Source organism: Dasypus novemcinctus, chromosome 24 (genome assembly GCF_030445035.2).
Source record: "Dasypus novemcinctus isolate mDasNov1 chromosome 24, mDasNov1.1.hap2, whole genome shotgun sequence".
Classification (NCBI taxonomy): domain Eukaryota; kingdom Metazoa; phylum Chordata; class Mammalia; order Cingulata; family Dasypodidae; genus Dasypus; species Dasypus novemcinctus.
This window is the reverse complement of record NC_080696.1, coordinates 3,660,706-3,681,201: the sequence shown is the minus strand read 5'-3', so window position 1 is coordinate 3,681,201 and position 20,496 is coordinate 3,660,706. Positions and strand designations below refer to the sequence as shown.

At 54.1% G+C, this 20,496-nt stretch overlaps 1 protein-coding gene across 2 annotated transcripts in view; it reads left to right on the top strand.

The window, feature by feature from the left end:
• SLC23A2 (solute carrier family 23 member 2) overlaps positions 1–20,496 on the top strand; it is a 90,466-nt gene that overhangs the window by 21,828 nt on the left and 48,142 nt on the right. The window contains exon 1 of one of the 2 annotated variants that reach the window (XM_058287511.2): positions 2,881–3,015. The exons of the other annotated variant lie outside the window; for it this stretch is intronic. Coding sequence (XP_058143494.1) covers positions 2,961–3,015 — 55 coding nt within the window. The 5' untranslated portion in view covers positions 2,881–2,960. Of the gene's footprint in view, positions 1–2,880; positions 3,016–20,496 lie in introns of those variants that run through there. 2 annotated transcript variants of the gene reach the window in all.

Below are 20,496 nucleotides of genomic sequence, written 5' to 3'. Positions count from 1 at the left end.
CCCATTCACAGAACTCCAACATCCCCTACCTCCCCAGATGCCTAGATCCACCAATTTTAACATTTTGCCACATATGCCAAATACTCCTATCCATCTGTCCATCTGTCTGTCAGGCCAGTTTCTGAACATGTGGGTGTGGGTTGTATACATCATGCTTGGTGAGCACTTAGCACATTTCCTATGAACCAGGATATTCACTATGTAACCACTTTAAGTGCAGTTATCTAGTTAAGAAGTTTAACATGGGTATAAAGTTTATAGTCTCTGTAAGTTTATACAGTTTTTTTTATATGTCCCAATAATATCCCTTTGACCCTTCTCTCCTCCCTTGTTAGATCCTGCCCAGGATCATGTATTGCCTTTAATTGCCATGGTCTCTCTCATCTTTTTTACTTTTTAAAAAAGTGTGGAAACATATATACAATAGAAACTTTTCCATTATCCACTCTTAAGTGGGATTAATCACAGTGACTTCCTATACTTGTCTGTCCCCCAACTTTAAGTAGTTCTTGTCGCAGATTAAGTATTTATACATTGAGTCCAAACTAATTTCTCATCATCATCATCATCATCATCGTTATTTAGGAGGTACTGGAGATTAAACCCAGGACCTCGTACATGGGAAGCAGGCGCTCAACCACTTGAGCTGTTCTTTATCTTCTCCCCTGTCATTACATTTTATGCATTTGCTGTTAAGATCCTATAAGAAGTAAAAAGTGGAGTTACAAACTAAAAATACAATAGTTCTGGCATTTATATTTACCCATGTCACTATCTTTCCTAGAGACCTTCTTTTCTTCCTGCAGCTTCTCTCTATTGTCTATTGTCTTTTCCTTTCAACTAGCAGAACCCTCCTGAGCGCCCCGGGCGGGTGCAGGGGTAAGGAACTTATCTCTGAGGCTTCTGCTCCCTAAGCTTGTATCCAGCTAGCACTGACTGCCTGGAGTTAACAAAAAGGAAAAAGAAGAAGCCTCCCCCAGTCTTTGCAGATTGGCCTGTGTGGGGCTCTCTGTCAGGGCATGTCCATACAATGAGTCTAGCGCATAGCTCCAGGCCAAAGCATAGGTGCCTGATCCTTTCTGTGCATGCCTTGATTTGGACCCCTCTCCACAAGGGTCCCCTGCATTTGGCCCTAGGAATTCTTCCTGGGAACGTCTCTTCCCTAGGAAACGCTTTCTTCCTGTCCGGGCACTGTGTCCTACAGCCAGCGCGCCCTCCGCCAGGCTGCATGACTGGACTGCTCCCTCGCTGTCGGCAGCAGAGCTCCAGGCTCTACTCGCAGGGACATGTTCTGGGAAGGCAGTCCCTCAGGCCGCCGCCAGACGATTGGGCCTGACCTGCGTGTCCTGGTATGTGCACGGGGTGACTTTTCCCTCTGGAGCTGGGACCGGGGACCCGCAGCGGAGCTCAGCAGGCCCTGTCGGGAGCAGGTGAGGGGCGTGGAGGGCCAGCCAGGGAGCCAGGGGCCCTCGCTTTAAGGGACCTTCTTCTTGACTGGGTGCCTGCCCGGTGGAGGTTGCTGGCAGTTGTGCGGGTTGCTCGGAGCTTCTGCCGGGGAATGGTCCCCTGAAGCGTCTTGCTCAGTCATCTTGAACGGGCCTGTCCTTAACTGAGTTTAACCCGCATCCAGGGTTCTTTGTGTTTTAGGCTATTCTCTTTCAAATTCTAATAGTGACTTCCCTTAAGTAAAAAACTGTTAATGACAAACCAACTTGTACATCTTCCAGGCTTACGGCTAAGAGTGAGTGGTATCTTTTGATTCTTCTCTTTTTGGGAACAAGGTTTTAGCATCTTTTCCTCTCCCTTGCTGCAGTCTTTATTAAGGTAATTTTAACAAATGCATTCAGTTTTTTAGCTAGCTTTACATTCATTTTTTTTTTCAAGGTTCCATTATGGTTTATTTTATGGTACATTCATTATTTAACCATGTCCCAATCCTTTTTTTTTTTTTTTTCAGATTTATTTTTTCTTTATTTCTCTCCCCTTCCCCCCCAAGTTGTTGGCTCTCTGTGTCCATTCGCTGTGTGTTCTTCTGTGTCCGTTTGCATTATTGTCAGTGGCACCCGGAATCCATGTCTCTCTTTGTTGTACCATCTTGCTGTGTCAGCTCTCCATGTATGTGGCGCCACTCCTGGGCAGGCTGCGCTTTTTTTGTGCTGGGCAGCTCATGTGGGGTGCACTCCTTGTGTGTGGGGCTCCCCCACATGGGGGCCACCCCTGCGTGGCAGGGCACTCCTTGCACGCATGGGCACTGAACGTGGGCAAGCTCCACACAGGTCAAGGAGGCCCTGGGTTTGAACCCTGGACCTCCCATGTGGTAGGTGGACACTCTATCTGGTGAGCCAAATCCCGTTCCCCCATCTTGGTGGTTTTGGCCTGTGTTAGCAGCCTTGTGTGTTATTGGCCTCTTTGAATTTTGCTTCTTAGGTGGTTGGAATGTAGCCTCCAGTGGATCCCGGATGTTCAGGCTTTTTTTACACATGAGAAGGCAACTTGCCTGGGTGTAAACTTTGGAAAACTTTTTTCTCTGTCTGGCATTTCATGTTGCCTTGGAAAATCCTGGGGGCTACTCTTAATTATTGCTACTCTTAAAGAAATCAAACATTTTCTCCTCTCTCGATGTTTTCAACAGTTTTGTCATCCTTGAGGTTAAATTATTTTGTCTGGTGAGTCTCAATGTAGATTTCTGTGATTTTGCCTGAACCTGGTGTGTCCTTGTAATCTATTTGGTCAGATGTTTAAAAGTCTGAGTTTTTTGAAGTACAGGATTCGTGACTTTTAGTGTGTTTGCAGAGTTGCACAAACGTCACCGCGGTCTAATTTTAGATCACGTTCGTCATCCTAACGAGTCCCGGCACATGTGCCTCCCTGCAGGCCCGGCGTGCATTTCTGCCAGCCCCGGGCGTCCACTCGTCGACTTCCTGTCTGCGTGGACTTGTGCTTCTGGACCTTTCATGTGAATGGAATCACACACTTGGTGGCCTTTTGGGACTGGCTTCATTCTTTTAAGTCCAGGTAGGAAGCCCCGATTCTTCATGTCTGGACCTTGCTTTTTTTCCACCCCAGCTCTCGTCTCTTAGAATTTTGCGTGTCTGTACTTTTTCTGGTCACGAGGAGTTGCTCAGCCTGCCCTCCACCTCTCTTTCGATTTTCTCTGGTTTCACTTCTCTCTGTCCCTTCTAAGTTAATTCTGCATTCTTGGTTTCCTTTCAGCTCTTCCCCTCCCTCTTTTTCGTCACGTGGTCTCCGTCTGCTTTCTTCATGTGACTGTCTGATCCTGTTTCCTATCCTGTTAAAGTTTTCTTTTGATTCCTGCAGTAGATCCTCTCTGAGGTTAGTCTTCCATAGAATATTCTCAGTACAATTTCTGTGTGTATTCAGGATGCAGAAACCAAGTGTTTTCCCCCAGGCCCCTTGCTGGGTTTCCCCGGGCTCACCCCCGGGTCCCGCCTGGTAGTGTGGGTGTTGTGTTCTGGGCTGGTGGGCTTCTCTCCCAGTCACACAGCCTCTTAGGCTCGCTGCCGACTTCCTGAAGATTATTCACAAATAAAGAACACAGCTGCTTTTCTCCGGGGGTTTTCCTGGCCCTCTCCTGCGTCTGTCCCAGGAACTGCGCCTTCTGAGGTAGACCGTGCTCCTTGTGGCCCTTCTGTCCGTCTGCTTGTCTTCAGAGCCGTGGGGTCCCTGCCTGGGTTTGGGGGTAGATTCTGGTTTTGGGGAGACGGGGCAGCATAGCCCTCCCAAGGCACATCCTGATGCCACAGGGTGCCCACTGCCCAGCTTCCTGGCAGGTGGCCCTGGGTCAGGATGAGGCAGGAGCTGGTCTGGCCACAGGCGTGGCATCTTCCCTTCCTGGTATTGGCCTTTCGTGGTCTTAGTCCGTCTGTCCACCTTTGTGGGCCTCATGGGCACTTTGTCCCGACACCGTGCTTGGTGGGCTCTGGCGGGTCACCCCTTCCCGTCACGGCTGCCTGGGGGCTCTGCCCACCCTGCAGGAAGCACATACCTGGAGGTCTGGATCGCAGGGACTGTTTTGAGCCTTGAAACAGTTGTCTTGGCCCTACCTGGGGAAATGAAAGATGACCCGGGGGGGAAGTAAGTCTCCTTTTTCACTGAGCTGGAAGCAGTTGGGTGGACTAGTTTATCCGAACGGAAGGGTTTTAATTTCCCTGATTTGTGTGGGTTTGAGAAATCCAACCCCGGCTCTGTTTGGGTTCATCAGGAGGTGGTCCCGCCCAAGCCGTGCCCGGCGCGGCCTGCAGTGGCCGTCCGTGGCCAGGTGGTGGCTGCTGCGTGACGCGGAGAGCAGTTGGGGGTGCGCAGCGCGGCTCTGCTGCTATAAAAGCCGGATTCCCTCGGCCCCTGCGCGCGTCTCCGGGCGGCAGGGTGCGCGGGGCTGCTCGGCCTGGCTGCGTGGGCGCCCACGAGGGACTGTCGTCTGCTGGGGAGGGCCCTGAGGCTGCGTGCACGGGTCAGTGTGTGCGTGTGGGCGCCCCGCGTGTGTGGCTGTGCCGCGTGGGGGGCTGCGTGCGGGGCCCACGGCCGACCTGTGTGTCCCAGAGCGTGTTCGTATCTGCCCGGTCTGTGCATGCGTGTCTGTGCGTGTGTCTCTATATGTCTTTCTGTGTGTCCATGTCTCTGTGTCTGTGTGTCTTGTCTGTCTCCACGTGCCTGCCAGTGTCTGTGTGTCTGTCTCTGTGTCCATCCGTGTGTGTCTGTCTGTGGCTGTGTGTCCGTGTTTCTCTCCATCTGTGTGTCTGTCCATCCGTGTGTGGGGCTCTGTGTCCATGTGTCTGTGTATCCATCTGTGTGACTGTCCATCCGTGTGGATATCCGTGTGTCCATCTGTGTCCCTCTCGACGTGCCTGCTGGTGTCCGTGTGTCTGTGTGTCTCTGTCCATCCGTATGTGTCCATGTGCTGTCTGTGTGTCCGTGTGCCTGTGTCCATCCGTGGGTCTGTGTGTGTCCGTGTGTCCTCCTGCGTCGCTCCCCACGTGCCCGCGTCCCCATGCCGTCCCCTCCTGGCCCCTGGCTGCCCGAGGTGGCACTGCTGCCTGGAGGTGGTGGCGGGCCTGGTGGGACGGCTGAGGAGCCTGCGCGGGTCCTGGGTGCAGGCAGGCGGGCGTGCCCTGGGTGCTAGTTCCTTTCTGTTAGGTGGAATCCAGGGATTCGGTGAAAAGCACACGCAAACTGAAAGGACGCTAGGGGAAGCCCTCCGGAATCTAAGTTTCTGGGTTATTTAAACACAAAGGGTTCCGTCAAGGGAGAGCGCATCCAGCCCTGGGGCAGGGCCTCTGGGCTTGTCGTCAGGTGTTCAGGGCTCTGCTCTTTAGGGATTTCTCAGGAGGAACACACTCCTTTCCAAAAAAAACCCCGTGTGTGTGTGTGCGCGCGCGCAGCCCGGAGTGTCCCAGACCCCTCCTCTAGAAGGTCGGGGAGCAGCTGCGCCCTCGCCTTTGATCCCCGCGTCGTCTGTGTTAACTGACCACGAGCCGGGGCATCCCAGCGCCAGGTGATTGCCGTGCACGTCAGGCAAACTGCAGCCTTCCCGCCAGCGGGGAGGTGGCGTGTCACCCATGCCTTTTCCTTTACTTGGGAGAGGGCAGGGAGCGGCGCGAGCCTCTGGGGTGGACTGTGGGGCGGCAGGGTGGGTGGGAAGGAAAGGCTCTGCGGGAGAGATTTGCCAGCGGAATTTCCTCCCGCGACGGTGGGAGAAAGCCAGTGTTTGGAGAGCTCCGCCAGCGGGGGCCACGCTGAGCCCGTGTGCTGCGCAGTTCAGGAGTAGACAGGTGAGCTGGGCCTCTCGGCAGGTGCAGAGGGAACCTGGGCTTTGGTGCTCGGGGCGGAAGGCAGGGATGGGAACATCTCAGAGAGGAAGGGTCTTGCCTAAGCAGTGGTTGTGGAGAGGATGGGTGAGCAAGGAGCCGGCGCCTCCCTGGTGAGGGTGAGGTGGCGCCCCAGGGAGGCTGGCCGCGTGGGCAGGGTCGGCAGGCAGAGCCCTCCACGCCTGGGACCGAGGCTGCCGCCTGGCGGGGGGCAGTGGGCGAAGAGAGGGCGGCCTGCCCCTCCTGGCTGTGACGCACTCCTCTCCTTGCCATCTCAGCCATTTCCTCGGCTTCCTCCCGCGTGACACCCCTGCGTGAGCCCCCGGTCTCCGTCCCTCAGTCTGGAAGGCGCAAGAGGGGTGCCGCTTTTGTCCCAGGACAAGTTAACCTCTTGTGCCCCCGTTTTCTCAGCTGTGACAAACCAGGGTGCGCTCCCAGCATCCCAAAGGGTTAAGTGAACTACTCGGGTCTGAGTGGGAGGCAGCGAGTCAGTTCTGCAGCTCTTTATCTTGCCTTCACTGTTCCGCGTGGACTTAGCGTTCCAGTGCCCTGCCGTGACTGGCAATGAAGTAAAAAGTCACCTGGGCAGGTGGGGTGTTAAATGCCGTTGTGACGCTGCCTCAGTTCCCCTGCCCACACCTGGCGTGGTTCTGGCCCACTGGCCGCCTGCTGCCGCCTGGCCCTCAAGGTCCCGGCTCCGGGAGCTCCCCGCGTGGTGCTGGAGGACGGGGACTCGGTTTATTTCTGGTGAATGACTAACTGGCCCGTGGAGAAATGGTCACATTCCCCCGAGATGCCCTCTGCGTGGGGGAGGCCCTGCCCCGGCCCCTGGCCCGGCCTGCCAGGGGAGCAGCGCCGGGGAGGCGTCTCCACGGAAACACGGGCGCGGGCAGCCTGCCCAGGGGTGCTTCCCGGGGTGAGCGCACTCCTGCGCGTGGGCTGCGGGTGTCCCAGGGCAGACGAGGGGCTAGCCACGGCCTCGTCAGCCCCGAGGATTGGAGTCGGGGTCAAGCAGGCGTTGTCCCCAGCACCCACGGCGGCCAAAAGGTGGGAGCAGCCCGGGCGCCCGCTGGCAGGTACGTGGTGAGCAAAGCGGGGTCTCCACACAGGGAAGCCTGCTCCGCCCTCGGAAGGCGTGGAGTCCGGGACACCCGCACCCGGCTGAGCCCGGGACCCCTCTGCCCGGGGGAAGCAGCAGGCACGGAAGGACAGCTACGCCTGCTTCCAGGGACATGGAGCGCCCAGAAGGGGCCGGCTCAGCACGGCTCAGCATGGCTGGCGGGGCCCCAGCCCAGGGGGCTCTGGGAGCCGAGGCTTAGCGGGCACAGAGCTTCTGTTTTGGGTGATGGAAACATTTGTCGTGGACGTGGTGACGGCAGCACAACATCGTGAATGTAACTAATGCCACTGGATTGTACCCTTAAAAATGAAATTTTATGTTATATGTTAACACAACTCTTTTTTAAAAAAACGGTCTAGTTATAACTTTGAAGTTGGGGGAAGACGCTTCTGCCAGAAGGCCGCAGCCATGGCGGTACTGCGCTGCGGCCGAGCAGTGGACTCGGGGAACCCCGGAGCAGGGGCCGCGCTTCCCGCCCTCCTGCCCGTGGACGGCTCCGCTGCCCCGACAGCCGTGGATGGACCCGTGGGGCGGCGAGCGGTGGCCGTGGTGGCCGTCGGGACTTCTGCGCTCAGGCCTCCGAGGTGTCCCCAGCAGGTTGTCTCGGGCTGCTTTGAGCAGCTTTTCAGGACTTGGTGTTTACTTTGGGAGCAGGCTTACTCCGTAGCGGGGCTCGGGCGTCTGCTCACCGTTTGCAGAGAGCAGTGGGACCCCCACGCTGGGCCGTCCTGGGGTCTCTGCAGGCAGGTGTGTGCTTTCGTGTCTTTGCTTCCCCTCATCACTGCCGTGATTCCGCTTTATGCTCCAGATGTTTCCACTTAGGAAGGCCCGCCCCAAGGCCCCCCACCAGTGCTGTCCCCAGAGAGCGGGCCGTGTGGCCCCGGCAGCCCTGCTCCGTTTTTAGATGGTTCCTAACTGCTCCGGCCTCTTCGCCCGGGGCCCTTGGTGTCCCCTGCAGAGCAGGGCTGCCGCTGTGGGCGGTCCCGGAGGGTCCTTCCCGGCTCCTCCGCGGGGGTCCTGGGCTGGTACCCGGCCCCTGAGCGGTCCCCCTCGACTTCCAGGCCTCACCAGGCTTCTGTAAAATGCTCTTTCTTGAGAAGAAGAAGAGACAAGCGGTGGTGATGGAGGCGATTTTCTCGATGGCAGTTGTGGGGTAGTTTGGTTTAGGGCCCTGGTAGATGACTAATTAATTCTTAAAGACTAGCCACTCTGCCACCACAGTTCTGGGTGTTTCTCCATCATGGGGTGAAGAGGGATTTCATGATGTTTTGTTCTTAGATTCCTTTTGTACTTTGGCAGATTATTTCTGTGGGGAAGTTAAAGCTCAGCACATAAACTGGTTTAAATGGGGTACTTGAATGTAGCTTTTCTGTCGCTGGGCAGAGCTTTCATCTCATCAGTGACTTTTTTTTTTTTTTTTTAATTTTTAGTTTTTTTTTTTTCAGTAGGTCCCCGGGATTGAACCTGGGACCTTGTACAAGTGAAGCAGGCGCTCAACCACTCACCTATACCGGCTCTGCTCAGTGACTTCTAGATGTTTTTTTTTTTTTCACAGTACAAAGCTTCTGACCTTGAAACTTAGTGTTGCCCTTTTCTTGTGAGATGTTTTGTGAGCTTTTTTCTTCTCTTAAATTTCATTGTTTTAGAAATTCTGGTTGAGACCCACTAAGTCGATTTCATGGTCCACTAGTGGGTCGTGATTAACAGTTTGAAAAAGAAGAGCAATGTTTTAAAATGGTTTTGGAGAAAGCCGCGTGATGTGTTTTCTCGGTCACGCCTTGTGGGCGTAGCTGGCGTCACGAGTTGGACGAACAGCCCTCCTGCGGTTGAGCCTTGCCCCTTGCAGTTAGGGTCGGCGTGACTCGTAATCTCCCTCAGGGAGGCCGGGGTATCGGGTAACTCAGTCCTTTCACTTAGGGGCGTTCCTCTACGGGTTGAGGATATTTGTTCCCGTGATCTTTTGTTCTCTTTGGATTAAGAGCATGTAGGTCAGGTGTCGGCGTTCACAGACCTGAGTGGAGCAGCCGTGGTTCAGCTGCAATCCTGTAATGATGGGATTTAAGCAGAGAGCCGGGGATCGGCTTTTAAAAATGTGCTTTATCATCGGACCTGGCCGCCTCTGAAAGCTCGCGTTTGTGTCTTGGTGCGACATAAAGTACCAAATGGCAAGCTGAGGTTTTGAGTTTCCCTTCTTCCTCCTTCTCACCTGCTGGATTTATGTAAGTGGAGGAAATAGCTTTATCCCAAGGGCCTGCCCTCGGTGTGGCTGCTCTGAGGACCGTCAGCGTCAGAATGTGGCCACGGTCCTTGAAAAGCGGATGCCCAGATCTCAGGGAGGCTTCCTGAGTCAGATTTTGGGGACGGGTCACTTTTAAGTCAATGTTTATAAAACAGGAGTTTTAGAATTCCTTTAAAATCAACTTGGTGGGGGTACAGTTAACAGGCAGTAAACAGACATACAGATAGAGTCCCTGAAGGGTCACCACGGCCCAGAGCTCCTCCCCGGGGAGTCCCCAGGGCCCGGTAGCCCCTCGTGGATGTGCTGCGAAGGGACTTGTGCGTGGCCTGGATGTCCGGTTCCTTTGCTCACACCCTCTCTGAGATTCATCCTAGTCGTCGTGTGTGCAGCAGCTGCTTCCTTTTTATTGTTGTCCTGTTCTTGGTTTCCATCCAGTAGGATTTGATTAGCCAGTCACCCCTTGACAGACCTGTTGGTCATTTCCGGTTTCGGGCTGTTATAAGTAAAACAGCTTCGAAGACATGCCTGCGAGTGTTTGTGTGGGAGCAGTCTGCATTTTCCTTAAGCTTCCCAAGTGAGTCTTAAGCACGTGACGTGCCTGCGCTTATTTTCTCTCTTCTTCTATCAGTTTGGATCACTGCAGGTGTGTGTGTCCAGGTGAAAGTGTGGATTTGCCGTGTCTTTGTATTTCCGATGTCCTACTCATTCTCGCCAACTAGTTGAGTAAGTATGTATTTGTGAACATTGATAGAACACCTGCTCCGTGCTGAGAGGTGGGAGCGTAATGGCGCATCGGGCGCAGGGAGTTCCACCTGCAGGAGGAGCCTACCGATGGATCTGTCGTGGAACACGCTGTGCGCCGTGTGCCGAGGACCGACTGCACTACGTGCTGGTGACGGGAGAAGAGCTTCCTGGGATCTCTCTCTCTCTCTCTGAATTTCATTCTCTTACAAAGGACTCTAGTCACAGGATTAAGACCTATCCCGGGCCACGCCTTAACGGAAGTAACCTCAGCAAAAGATCCTCTTTACACACCCACAGGATTGGGTTAAGTTCAAGGACAGGGTTTGCTGGGGTCCCTACAGCCCCAAACCACACGGCTGTACACACCCTGCCCTCGAGCACCTAATGCTTCACGTAGGCTTCCCAAGAACTGGCATATCCACTTGGCTCAAGAGCTTCACACTGATAGAAAGCTTAGAGCCTGTGTTCCAGCATTTCAAATGTTTCAGTAATCTCCATATGGGTCTTTCTTCCTTCATTATTAGATACAGTACAGGATTATGTACTGTATTTTTCTCTTTAGTCTCTTTTTTAAATTGTGGGAACATATATACAGCATAAACTTACTTGAGCCAGTCCCAAGCGTACCATTCAGTGGGTTTAATCGTATTTACAGTTTCACAGTATCCTCATCACCTGCCGTTACTATAGCTTCCTCATCTCCCCAGACAGAGGCCCTATGCCAATTATGCACTAACTCTCCATGTCCCCGCCCACTGCCCCAGCAACGTGTACTCTAGTTTGTCTCCATGAGCTTGCATGTTCTTCGATAGTTCCTTTGTAGTTGCCACGGGACGTAAATCTAACATCCTAAATAATATCTCCTTTGCTCTGATGCTAACTTGATTTCAGTAGTATATGCAAACTATGTTCCCTAAACCCCATTCGTCCTCCCACCTTTATGTAGTTCTTTTCACAAATCAAATGTATATATACTGTGAGCATAAAATTTCTCATTACATTTTACTCATTTGCCTTTAAGATCCTGTAGGAAGTAAGAAGTGGAGTTATAAACCAAAGGTACAATAGTATTGGCGGTTATATTTACTCATGTCGTTTTCCTTATTGTACCTTTATTTCTTCATGCAACTTTCCTGTCTTGTCTAGAGTCCTTTGCTTTCAACCTGCAGAACTCCCTGAGCTCCTCCAGCGCGGCCGGTCCAGCGGCGACGCGCTCCCCCAGCGGGGCCGGTCCAGCGGCGACGCGCTCCCCCAGCGGGGCCGGTCCAGGGGCGACGCGCTCCCCCAGCGGGGCCGGTCCAGCGGCGATGCGCTCCCCCAGCGGGGCTGGTCCAGGGGCGATGCGCTCCCCCGTCTAGGGGCGACGCGCTCCCCCAGCGGGGCCGGTCCAGGAGCGATGCGCTCCCCCGTCTAGGGGCGACGCGCTCCCCCAGCGGGGCCGGTCCAGGGGCGACGCGCTCCCCCAGCGGGGCCGGTCCAGCGGCGACGCGCTCCCGCAGCGGGGCCGGTCCAGGGGCGATGCGTTCCCCCGTCCAGGGGTGATGCACTCCCCCAGCCGGGCCGGTCCAGCGGCGATGCGCTCCCCCGTCCAGGGGCGACGCGCTCCCCCAGCAGGGCTGGTCCAGGGGCGACGCGCTCCCCCAGCGGGGCTGGTCCAGGGGCGACGCGCTCCCACAGTGGGGCTGGTCCAGGGGCGACGCGCTCCCCCAGCTTTGGCTTATCTGGGAATGTCTTCATCTCCTCTCATTTTTAAAAGGTGGTTTTGCTGATATAGAACTCTTGGTTGGCGGTCTTTTCCTTTCAGCATTTTATTTTATTTTTTTAAAGATTTATTTATTTATTTATTTCCCCTTCTCCCCCCACCCCGGTTGTCTGTTCTCTGTGTCTGTTTGCTGCGTGTTCTCCGTTGTCCGCTTCTGTTGCTGTCATCGGCACCGGGAATCTGTGTTTCTTTCTGCTGCGTCATCTTGCTGTGTCAGCTCTCCGTGTGGGCAGCACCATTCTTAGGCAGGCTGCACTTTCTTTCGCGCTGGGCAGCTCTCCTTACGGGGCGCACTCCTGCATGTGGGGCTCCCCTATGCACGTGGGGCTCCCCTGTGCGGAGACACCCCTGCGTGGCAGGGCACTCCTTGCGCACGTCAGCACTGCGCATGGGCCAGCTCCACACGGGTCAAGGAGGCCCGGGGCTTGAACCGCGGACCCCCCATGTGGTAGACGGACGCCCTAACCACTGGGCCAAGTCTGCTTCCCTCCTTTCAGCATTTTAGATGTGTTATCCCCACTGCCTTCTTGCCTTCGAGGTTTCCAATGAGAAACTGGCATTTAATTTTACTGAGGATCCCTTGGGACACCTTGTTCTCTCTCATGGTTTTCAGAAAACCATGAGATTAACAGTTTGATTTTATTTATTTATTTAACAACTTTATTTGAAATTCACAAAAATAAAAGCAAAAGAGGCAGCTCAACAAATTATGGAAACATTACTCCTAAAAAATTCTTCTTCAGGCACGTTTATCTCGTCTGATTCCAACTGCTAACTCATTTATTCCTCTAGTTTTCAGAAAGATACACAGATGAACACAGATTGGGTAAATGGCATAGTCAAGGTGTCCTTATTAATGGAAAAAAAGAAGAGGGGAATAACAAGCCTAATCTGTACTCATATCTCCTAAAACCAAACCACGTACTTTTTTTTACCTTTAGAATTAATATAGTACCAACTTTACTTTTGCCTCAAAAACATTGTTAACTGTAGTCCATAAATCACAGTTGTTCTGTTTTCCTCATTCTTGACACCCTGTAGTAGAACATTCCCGTGTTTGTATTACCACAGTCCTCTTCTACTGCCAGGCCACTGCTGTACGTTCCCAATATCACCCTCCAGGTAATGTTAGCTTCCTAGACTACGTGTTTCCGCCACAATCGAGTGCCCCTTTCCCTCTTCTTTTCCGTCTGGGACTCCCCCGGCACAGACATGGCTCCTCAGGCCCTGCTCACTTTCTTCATTCTTTCCTCTTTCTGCTCCTCAGACTTCAGTGTCTTCAAGTTCTGGCACTTTGTTCTCCAGGTCCCGCTGGCTGTGATCCCGTTGCTAATTTCTGTTCCTGTGGTCTTCACCTGTGCGTGGTTCCTTCTCATCGTTTCCTTTTCTCTGCTGAAGTTCTTTTGGCGTTCATCTGTTGTTTTCCTGACTTCCTTTAGTTCTTAGTCCATGTTTTCCTTTAGCTCTTTGAGGATGTTTTTAAAAAGTCTTCGGTATGTCCCAAGTCTGGGCCCCTTCGTTGATGGCTTCTAATGTTTTCATCTTCTCCTCTGCCTGCACTGTTGCCTCCTGGTTTCTTGGTTTTGTTTCTGTGTGTTTTGTGATCTGTTTGTGGCTTCCTGGACGTTTTGGTATTTTAGCGTGTTGTTGCTGGAATGTGGACTCCGCGGCCTCCGGACGTCCCTTAACCTCGTATCCCGCTGGAGCTGACGACAGGGCTCTCCTTGCTGCCAGGAGCCCAATGACAGGGAAGCAAACACCGTCCGCAGTCTTGGCAGATTGCCCTGTGCTCTCCAAGGCGGGTCCACGCGGGAGCTTGGAGAATAGCCTGGGGTCAGAGTGTGGGGCGCCCGGTCCTTTACGCACGTCTTGGGCATGTGTGGCCCTGCGTGTTCCCTGAACCCCCCTTTTCCATGGCTCCTCACGCCCTGGGCACTGCGTCGAGTGTCCTACCACCAGCAGCACCGTGGCCCAGGCGGCCCGCGCTGACTCTCTCCACAGGGTCCTTAAGCGAGTCGTGGGCCTCCTCCACACGCAGGGCACGTTCTGGGCTGGTGAGCCCCTCGGGCCACTGCCAGATCGGTTCAGACATGCGCGCGCACAGTAGGTGCACAAGAGGCGCTCTGCTGCTTGGGTGCTCGGGCCTGTCCGAGCCCAGCCAGCGGAGGGCGGGAGAGGGCACCAGGAGGTCCTGCCGCTTTTCTTTTTCACAGTTTTAAAAATTATTTCTGGAAAAGCTTTGATTGCATGAATGTTAAATTTTGTTTGTAACGGGATTCCCATAACCCCCCCTCTTTCCCCCATTAACAGCATCCCCGTGAGCGTGGTGTACCTGTTACAGAGAGGAACCCGTGTTGAGGCACTGTGTGAGCATGGCCTGTAGCTTGGAGTGTGGGCTACACTGCACCGGCTCAGAGTGTGGGCTACACTGCACCGGCTCGGAGCGTGGGCTACGCTGCAGCAGCTCAGAGTGTGGGCTACACTGCATCGCAGTGTTCTGGGCTTTGACAGTGTCCTATGGCCTGCACCTGTCGTTGTGATCTGCAGAATAATTCCAGTGTTCCGAAGATGCCCCCTGTTCCCCGTTCTTCCCTCCCTCTCCTCAGCACCTCTGGCAGCCACTGCCCTTATAGCATGATACAAGATCTTCCTTGCTAGGGTAATTGTAAGTCTCCTTGAGCCTGTAGTTGATTCCTTCCTTTTGTCTTTTTCTTGACGTGGCACTCATCTTGACTGCAGCCCTTTAACTTTTCTGGAGCTTTGTGAGAGATTTTTTCTGCCAGTTCCTGCTGATTGTTCAAAGCTTATGTCAGGGATGGAGATGTCCATTCACATGCACTCTTTTTTTATCATTCAAGCTTCTGGTGTTGGGCATTAGAGTATTTCCCGATACTTGCTCTTCTTAGGAATAAGATACACAGTTTTGTAGGTTTGGTGCAAATTATTACCTTAGAATAAATTCCTAGCAGTAGCATATTCTTAGTTCAAATATTAGAAGTATGAATATTCAAATTTGTTGATACATGTAACCAAATTGCCCACCTATTAGCAAACTTATTTTTCATTAGGAGTATGTGGGTTTCTCAGCCTCTTTACAAATAAGGGTATTAAAATTAACATAGATAAAAATGGTACATTTTTTAGTATGCTTTTCCTTGAGATTGAACATTTATTTCAGCCATTCATATTGGGATATGCTCATATGTTTTGCTCATTTTTATATTGAAAATTTCATCTGTTTATTAATTCATAAGATGTCTTCAAATAGTAAATGTGTCAACACATTTTATGTCTATTGTATTTGCCTTTTAATTTTGTTTGCTTGATTTTTCTCCTTACAGAAGTTTAAGCAACGTTCTACTGTAAAATCTGTCATCTTTTTTCAACCTCAGTGGTGCACCAGGAAAGGGGTCCCCAAGCCCTAGCATGAGACTACCTTAAGTGGCTTCATTTTTATCTTTTTATCTTAGGTTTTCTTTTAGCTTTTTATTTTGAAATAATTTCAAACTCACAGGACACTTGCAAAAACAGTATAGAACTTTAAGAAAACAAACAAAACCTCACACAGAACTCCAGCATCGACTGTCCCCAGACACACCGACTTTAACTTTCACCATGGCAGCCGTCTCGTTCCTTCTGCCCGTCTGTCCATCCGTCCATCCTTCCATCCCTGCTGGCTTCTTAAAAATATTTATTTCATTTAGTTATTGTTAATTGAGGTAAGATGTACATAAGACAAAAACCATTTTAACCATCTACATTGGATAACTTTCTGACATCGAGTCTTTTTCTGGAATTACTCACAGTGTCGGCTGCTTTGGCATCCGTTTTGGGCAAGCCCTGCCATCACCCCCGGAACTCCAGTTCAGGCTTCCGTTGGGTGGTGGGTGTCAGCTTCGGTGCCTGTGTCGGACTCTTCTGACCATTTCAGCTCCCCGTTAGGGCTCCCATCCGACAGAGCACATTCTTCTTACTCTTTTTTCAAATATTTGGGGCTATTGTGGCTTTTTCTTCCAGAGGAATTTTTAGCACCCCTAAGTCAACACCCTCACCCCCTACTTTAGGGGCACGTAGAGTCGACTATGTTACGGGAAAATGAGTGTCCTTACAGTAGTTTTCCCTGTAAAGAGTATACTCACTTCTTTATGCACATCTTTTTACATCTCTCAGTAATACTGATAGTTTTCTTCATAAAGGTCATACACATATTTTGTTAAACTTATTTATTCTTAAGTGTCTAATGTTATAATTTGAATAGGATTTTTTTATCCTATTTTCTGAAGGGGTCAGTAGACTTTCTGTAAATATTTAAGATTTTGCAGAACATGTGGTCTTTGCTGCATGGTCTTTTTTTTTTTTTTTTTATAAATTTATCCCCCCCACACAGCTTTTTGCTTGTTGTCTACTTTCTGTGTCCACTCGCTATGCATTCTTCTGTGTCTGTATTTATTTTTATTTATTCCCCCCCCTTGCAGCTTGCTTGGTGTCTGCTCTGCGTCCATTTCCTGTGTGTTCTTCTGTGTGTCTGTATTTTATTACTTTTTTTATTTATTTATTCCCCCCTTGTGGCTTGTTGGCTGCTCTCTGTGTCCATTCGCTGCGTGCTCTTCTGTGTTTTTACTTGTCTCCCTTTTTGTTGCATCACCTTGCTGAGTCTGCTCTCTGCAGTGTGCGGGCGAGCCTGCCTTCACCAGGAGGCCCCAGGACGTGAACCCAGGGCCTCCCATGTGGTAGACGGGAGCGCAACTGATTGAGCCACAGCTGCTTCCCTGCACAGTCTTTTTTGTTGTCCTTTCTTTTGTTTTTGTTTTTATACACCCCATTACACTGCCTTCTTAGCAGGCAGCCAGCCAACAATAGGCTGGCAGGACTGCCAGTTTCTGTGCAGTTCTCTGCTGCCATTTGGGAAAGCTGGTCTCACACTTGGAGGGAGAAGGTGCTGAACAGTGGTGTGATTCAGCCAGCTCTTGTGTTTTGTAACCATCCGTCTAACTGAGTCTCTTGGATTTCACATCTTTGATGTAATTTCACCTTCTCCTTTCACTCTTTTGGTGGCCAGGGTGTCGACGTCCCTGACTGTCCCTGAGACAAATGTCGGTACTGTCCGCTCATTTCCTCTCCCCGGTTAGTCGGGCTGTTGCTGGGACACAGGTGCCATGGACACACCGCTTATTCGTTCCTCGGATGCTGGGGAGCGCCTCGCTGCACCCCGTCATGCTCGGCTGAGTCGCGGGCCTGCCTCACCGCTGTCAGGCGGGTGGACGGAGGCCAGAGCAGAGGTGGCGTGGGTTCCCAGGGGCGCACTGTGAGGGAGTGCCGCAGCCGCGGCATGCAGGTGTCCACTGGGTGACCGAGCTGCGGGGGGGGGGGACGCGTCCGAGCCCGTGGGCTGGAGGCAGGCCGCATTAGCAGGCCGTGGGGCCACCGTGAGGGGCAGTGGCTGCCGTGCAGGGGTCCTGCGGGCGGCACGGATGCACATTTCAGGGTTCCTTAGCCTTGGACAGTGGGCTCTAGCCTGGCAAAGGAGCCTAGGAGCCCCTCTGCCCCCCTTGGAGACCCCGAGAAATCACAGGACCCAGTGGCGCAGGGCCTCTGGCCCAGGTGGCTGGCCGGGGCAGTGGGCCGCGCCCCTGCAGGGCAGTGCCGTCCTGTGGGTCAGCAGGGCGGCCCTGGGTGCTCAGTTCGCCCTAGCCGCATCTGCAGGCTCCGCTCCGAGGCGCACGTCCCTGGGTCCCGGGCCACGTGTGCCGGAGGTCGGCCGTGGGCGCAGCAAGGCCTGCCAGGCCAGCGGCCAGCGGCTGGGCCGGACTCTGTCCTGAGCACCCTGGCCCCACTCTCCCCCTTGCCCCGCGCCTCCTCCTCGGGGGAGCTCCTGGCTGGGGCCTTCGCAGGCCAAGTATTTCCTTTTAGGTCTTCTGACATCTTTCAATTGCTGATTTTCCTCCCTAGAAGGAAGATAGTGGGCGGCCTTGGCATTCTCACTTGCCCTTTTTAAGGGTAGGCAGAGGTGGGGGGCCAGGTTCCTTCGCCAGGGGCTTTTCAGCAGCCCCCCGCCCCCCTTCTGCCCTCCTCCTCGGGCCTTGGCATTTCCCCGCCGAGGTCAGCCCTGGATGGGGCCTTCTGATCTCAAGGCCATGCGCCTCCGGCCTCGAGGCTCCCCGTGGGCCGACCGCTGTGCCGACCTGCCCTCGCCCCTCCTTTCTCCCACGGGCCTTCCCTGCCAGCGGACCCCCAGGCTCCCCCGTCCCTGCCTGCCCCTCTTGAGCCCGTTGGGGGCAGTTCCTCAGGAGACCCCAAAGGGCACTGCTCTGTAGGGGCGGGAGACCGGCGCTGTCCTCGGCGTGGCGCGGGGCCACTTACCTGCGGGGCCGGAAGCCGCCCTCGCCGCTCCTGGGGGCGCACGTCGAGCCCGGACAGACACGTCGAGCCTCGGAAAGGAGGCGCCTCTGCCCCCCCAAGTCCCGTCGTTCTCGAGTCAGGAGGCCGGCGGGTCAGCAGGCCAGGGTGCTGACGCGAGGGGCCGCTGGGACCAGGGCGGCTGGTGCGAGGACGCGGCCGGTGGCCTCGCAGGTGCTAGCGGCCCCTCACCGTCGTCTTCTCCCGTCGTGTCTTCTGGAAAACTTCAGCCTCTGGTAGTCACGACCAGGGTGTCTTGGGCTCCCCGGGCAGGTGCTGTGTTGGGGTGTGTTCATTTGCAGGCTGAATTTTTTCACTCTCAGGTCTTGGGAAGATGCCAGGTGGCAGTGGCTAAATCACAGCGTAGAAGATTGATGGATTTGGTTTTGTAAAAATGAAAGTTCTGACAGTGCAAAGAGCATCTGCAAAATTAAGAACAAATAAGCTGGGATAAAAATGCTTGCATCCAGTATTACAAAAAGGAAAGGATTCCTGTCCTTAGACGATAATCTATAGACAACACGAGGACATAGGGGAAGGTCACGAGCAGGGAAAGCACGGAAGAGGCTCCGTACTTGCCAACAGACTCAGACTACAGACCAAGGAGTCACAGCATCTGGAAGACGTATCATCTGTCACAGGGTCTGTGTTAGAGGCTTTCCAACCTTGATAGGACAGACAAATACTTGTGAATGTGGTCCTCCGATGACCACGGGGGGCTTAACAGCAGGCTAAGGGGGGGTGGCCTCCGTGGAGCCACGTTGCTGGGGAGCGGCAGCTTTTAGGGTGGCTGATGCACGGGCGACACGCAGCGGGCAGTGCCGGCTGTCGGAGGCCGGCGCCCACCGGGGTGGCAGGCATTGGAGGGTGTGTGTTTCCTTAGCAGGGTGCTGGAAACCTCACGCTTCCTTCCAGCTTCTGCTCTTACCAGTGGGATCTGAGGCTGGAGCCTTTAGGAATTTCTGAACAGCGCCCTTAACTTGCCCCCTGGCTAGGAGATCTCCCCTTCGACCTTATATAAATACCTGTTGGAAACCACCCAGTGAAAGGGGTCCTCCTTCCCTGTGAGCAGCAGAAAAGGTACGGACAGAAAGGCTCTGTATGTCCTGTTCTTGAAGAGGGAAGGTCATTTAACAAACTGCGCCATGCCAGGCTGTCCCGTAGACATACCTTGTGGGCTCGCCTATGTCTGTGTGCTGGGGGGGCCTCCCGCATGCTAGGTGTGCCGCCCACGTGCTAGGTGTACCGCCCTCACCTCCCGCTTGCTAGGTGTGCCTCCCGTGTGCTAGGTGTGCCTCCCGTGTGCTAGGTGTGCCTCCCGCCTTCTAGGTGTGCCTCCCGCCTGCTAGGTGTGCCTCCCGCCTGCTAGGTGTGCCGCCTGCGTGCTAGGTGTGCCGCCCGCACCTCCCGCGTGCTAGGTGTGCCGCCCGCCTGCTAGGTGTACCTCCTGTGTGCTAGGTGTGCCGCCCGCACCTCCCACGTGCTAGGTGTGCCTCCCGTGTGCTAGGTGTGCCTCCCGCGTGCTAGGTGTGCCTCCCGCCTGCTAGGTGTGCCGCCTGCGTGCTAGGTGTGCCGCCCGCACCTCCCGCGTGCTAGGTGTGCCTCCCGCGTGCTAGGTGTGCCTCCCGCCTGCTAGGTGTGCCGCCCGCCTGCTAGGTGTGCCGCCCGCCTGCTAGGTGTGCCGCCCGCCTGCTAGGTGTGCCTCCCGCCTGCTAGGTGTGCCTCCCGCCTGCTAGGTGTGCCTCCCGCGTGCTCGGTGTGCCTCCCGCGTGCTCGGTGTGCCTCCCGCGTGCTCGGTGTGCCTCCCGCCTGCTAGGTGTGCCTCCCGCCTGCTAGGTGTGCCTCCCGTGTGCTAGGTGTGCCTCCCACCTGCTAGTCACGTCCCTGCTTCTCAGACTGGCCTGCGGGCCCCTGGGAGGATGTGGTTTGGGCTGAGGATCACGTGGCCCATCGGGGACGCCGCTTTGTGGGGAGGGAAATACTCTAAACCTGAGGTGCTCAGCCTCGCTGCAGCCGTCCCCACGCTCTGGGCTGCGTGAGTCTCTCTGGGCAGCCCTGTGCTCTGTGAGTGGTGTAGCGGCACCCCGCCTGCGTCCCCAGATGCCAGTAGCACTCCCAGAGTCGTGACAGTGAAAACGTGTCCAAGTACCCGGCTTCTCCGGGGCGGGGGGCTAACTTGCTCCTGATCGAGAACCGGACTTTAAACAGACGTGACTGGTTTTGGATAAAAGCGCACAATGTACACGAATATTTAAGCCCAAATATCCAAGTGCAGCTTCCTTAACGTATCTTGATGTTCGACGGCTGTGCTTTTGTTCTTCCTTTGCATCCTCTATTTTTTTCCTTCTTTTTTTAAGGAAGAACCAGGGATTGAACCCAGGACCTCGTGCGTGGAAGCAGGCGCTCAACC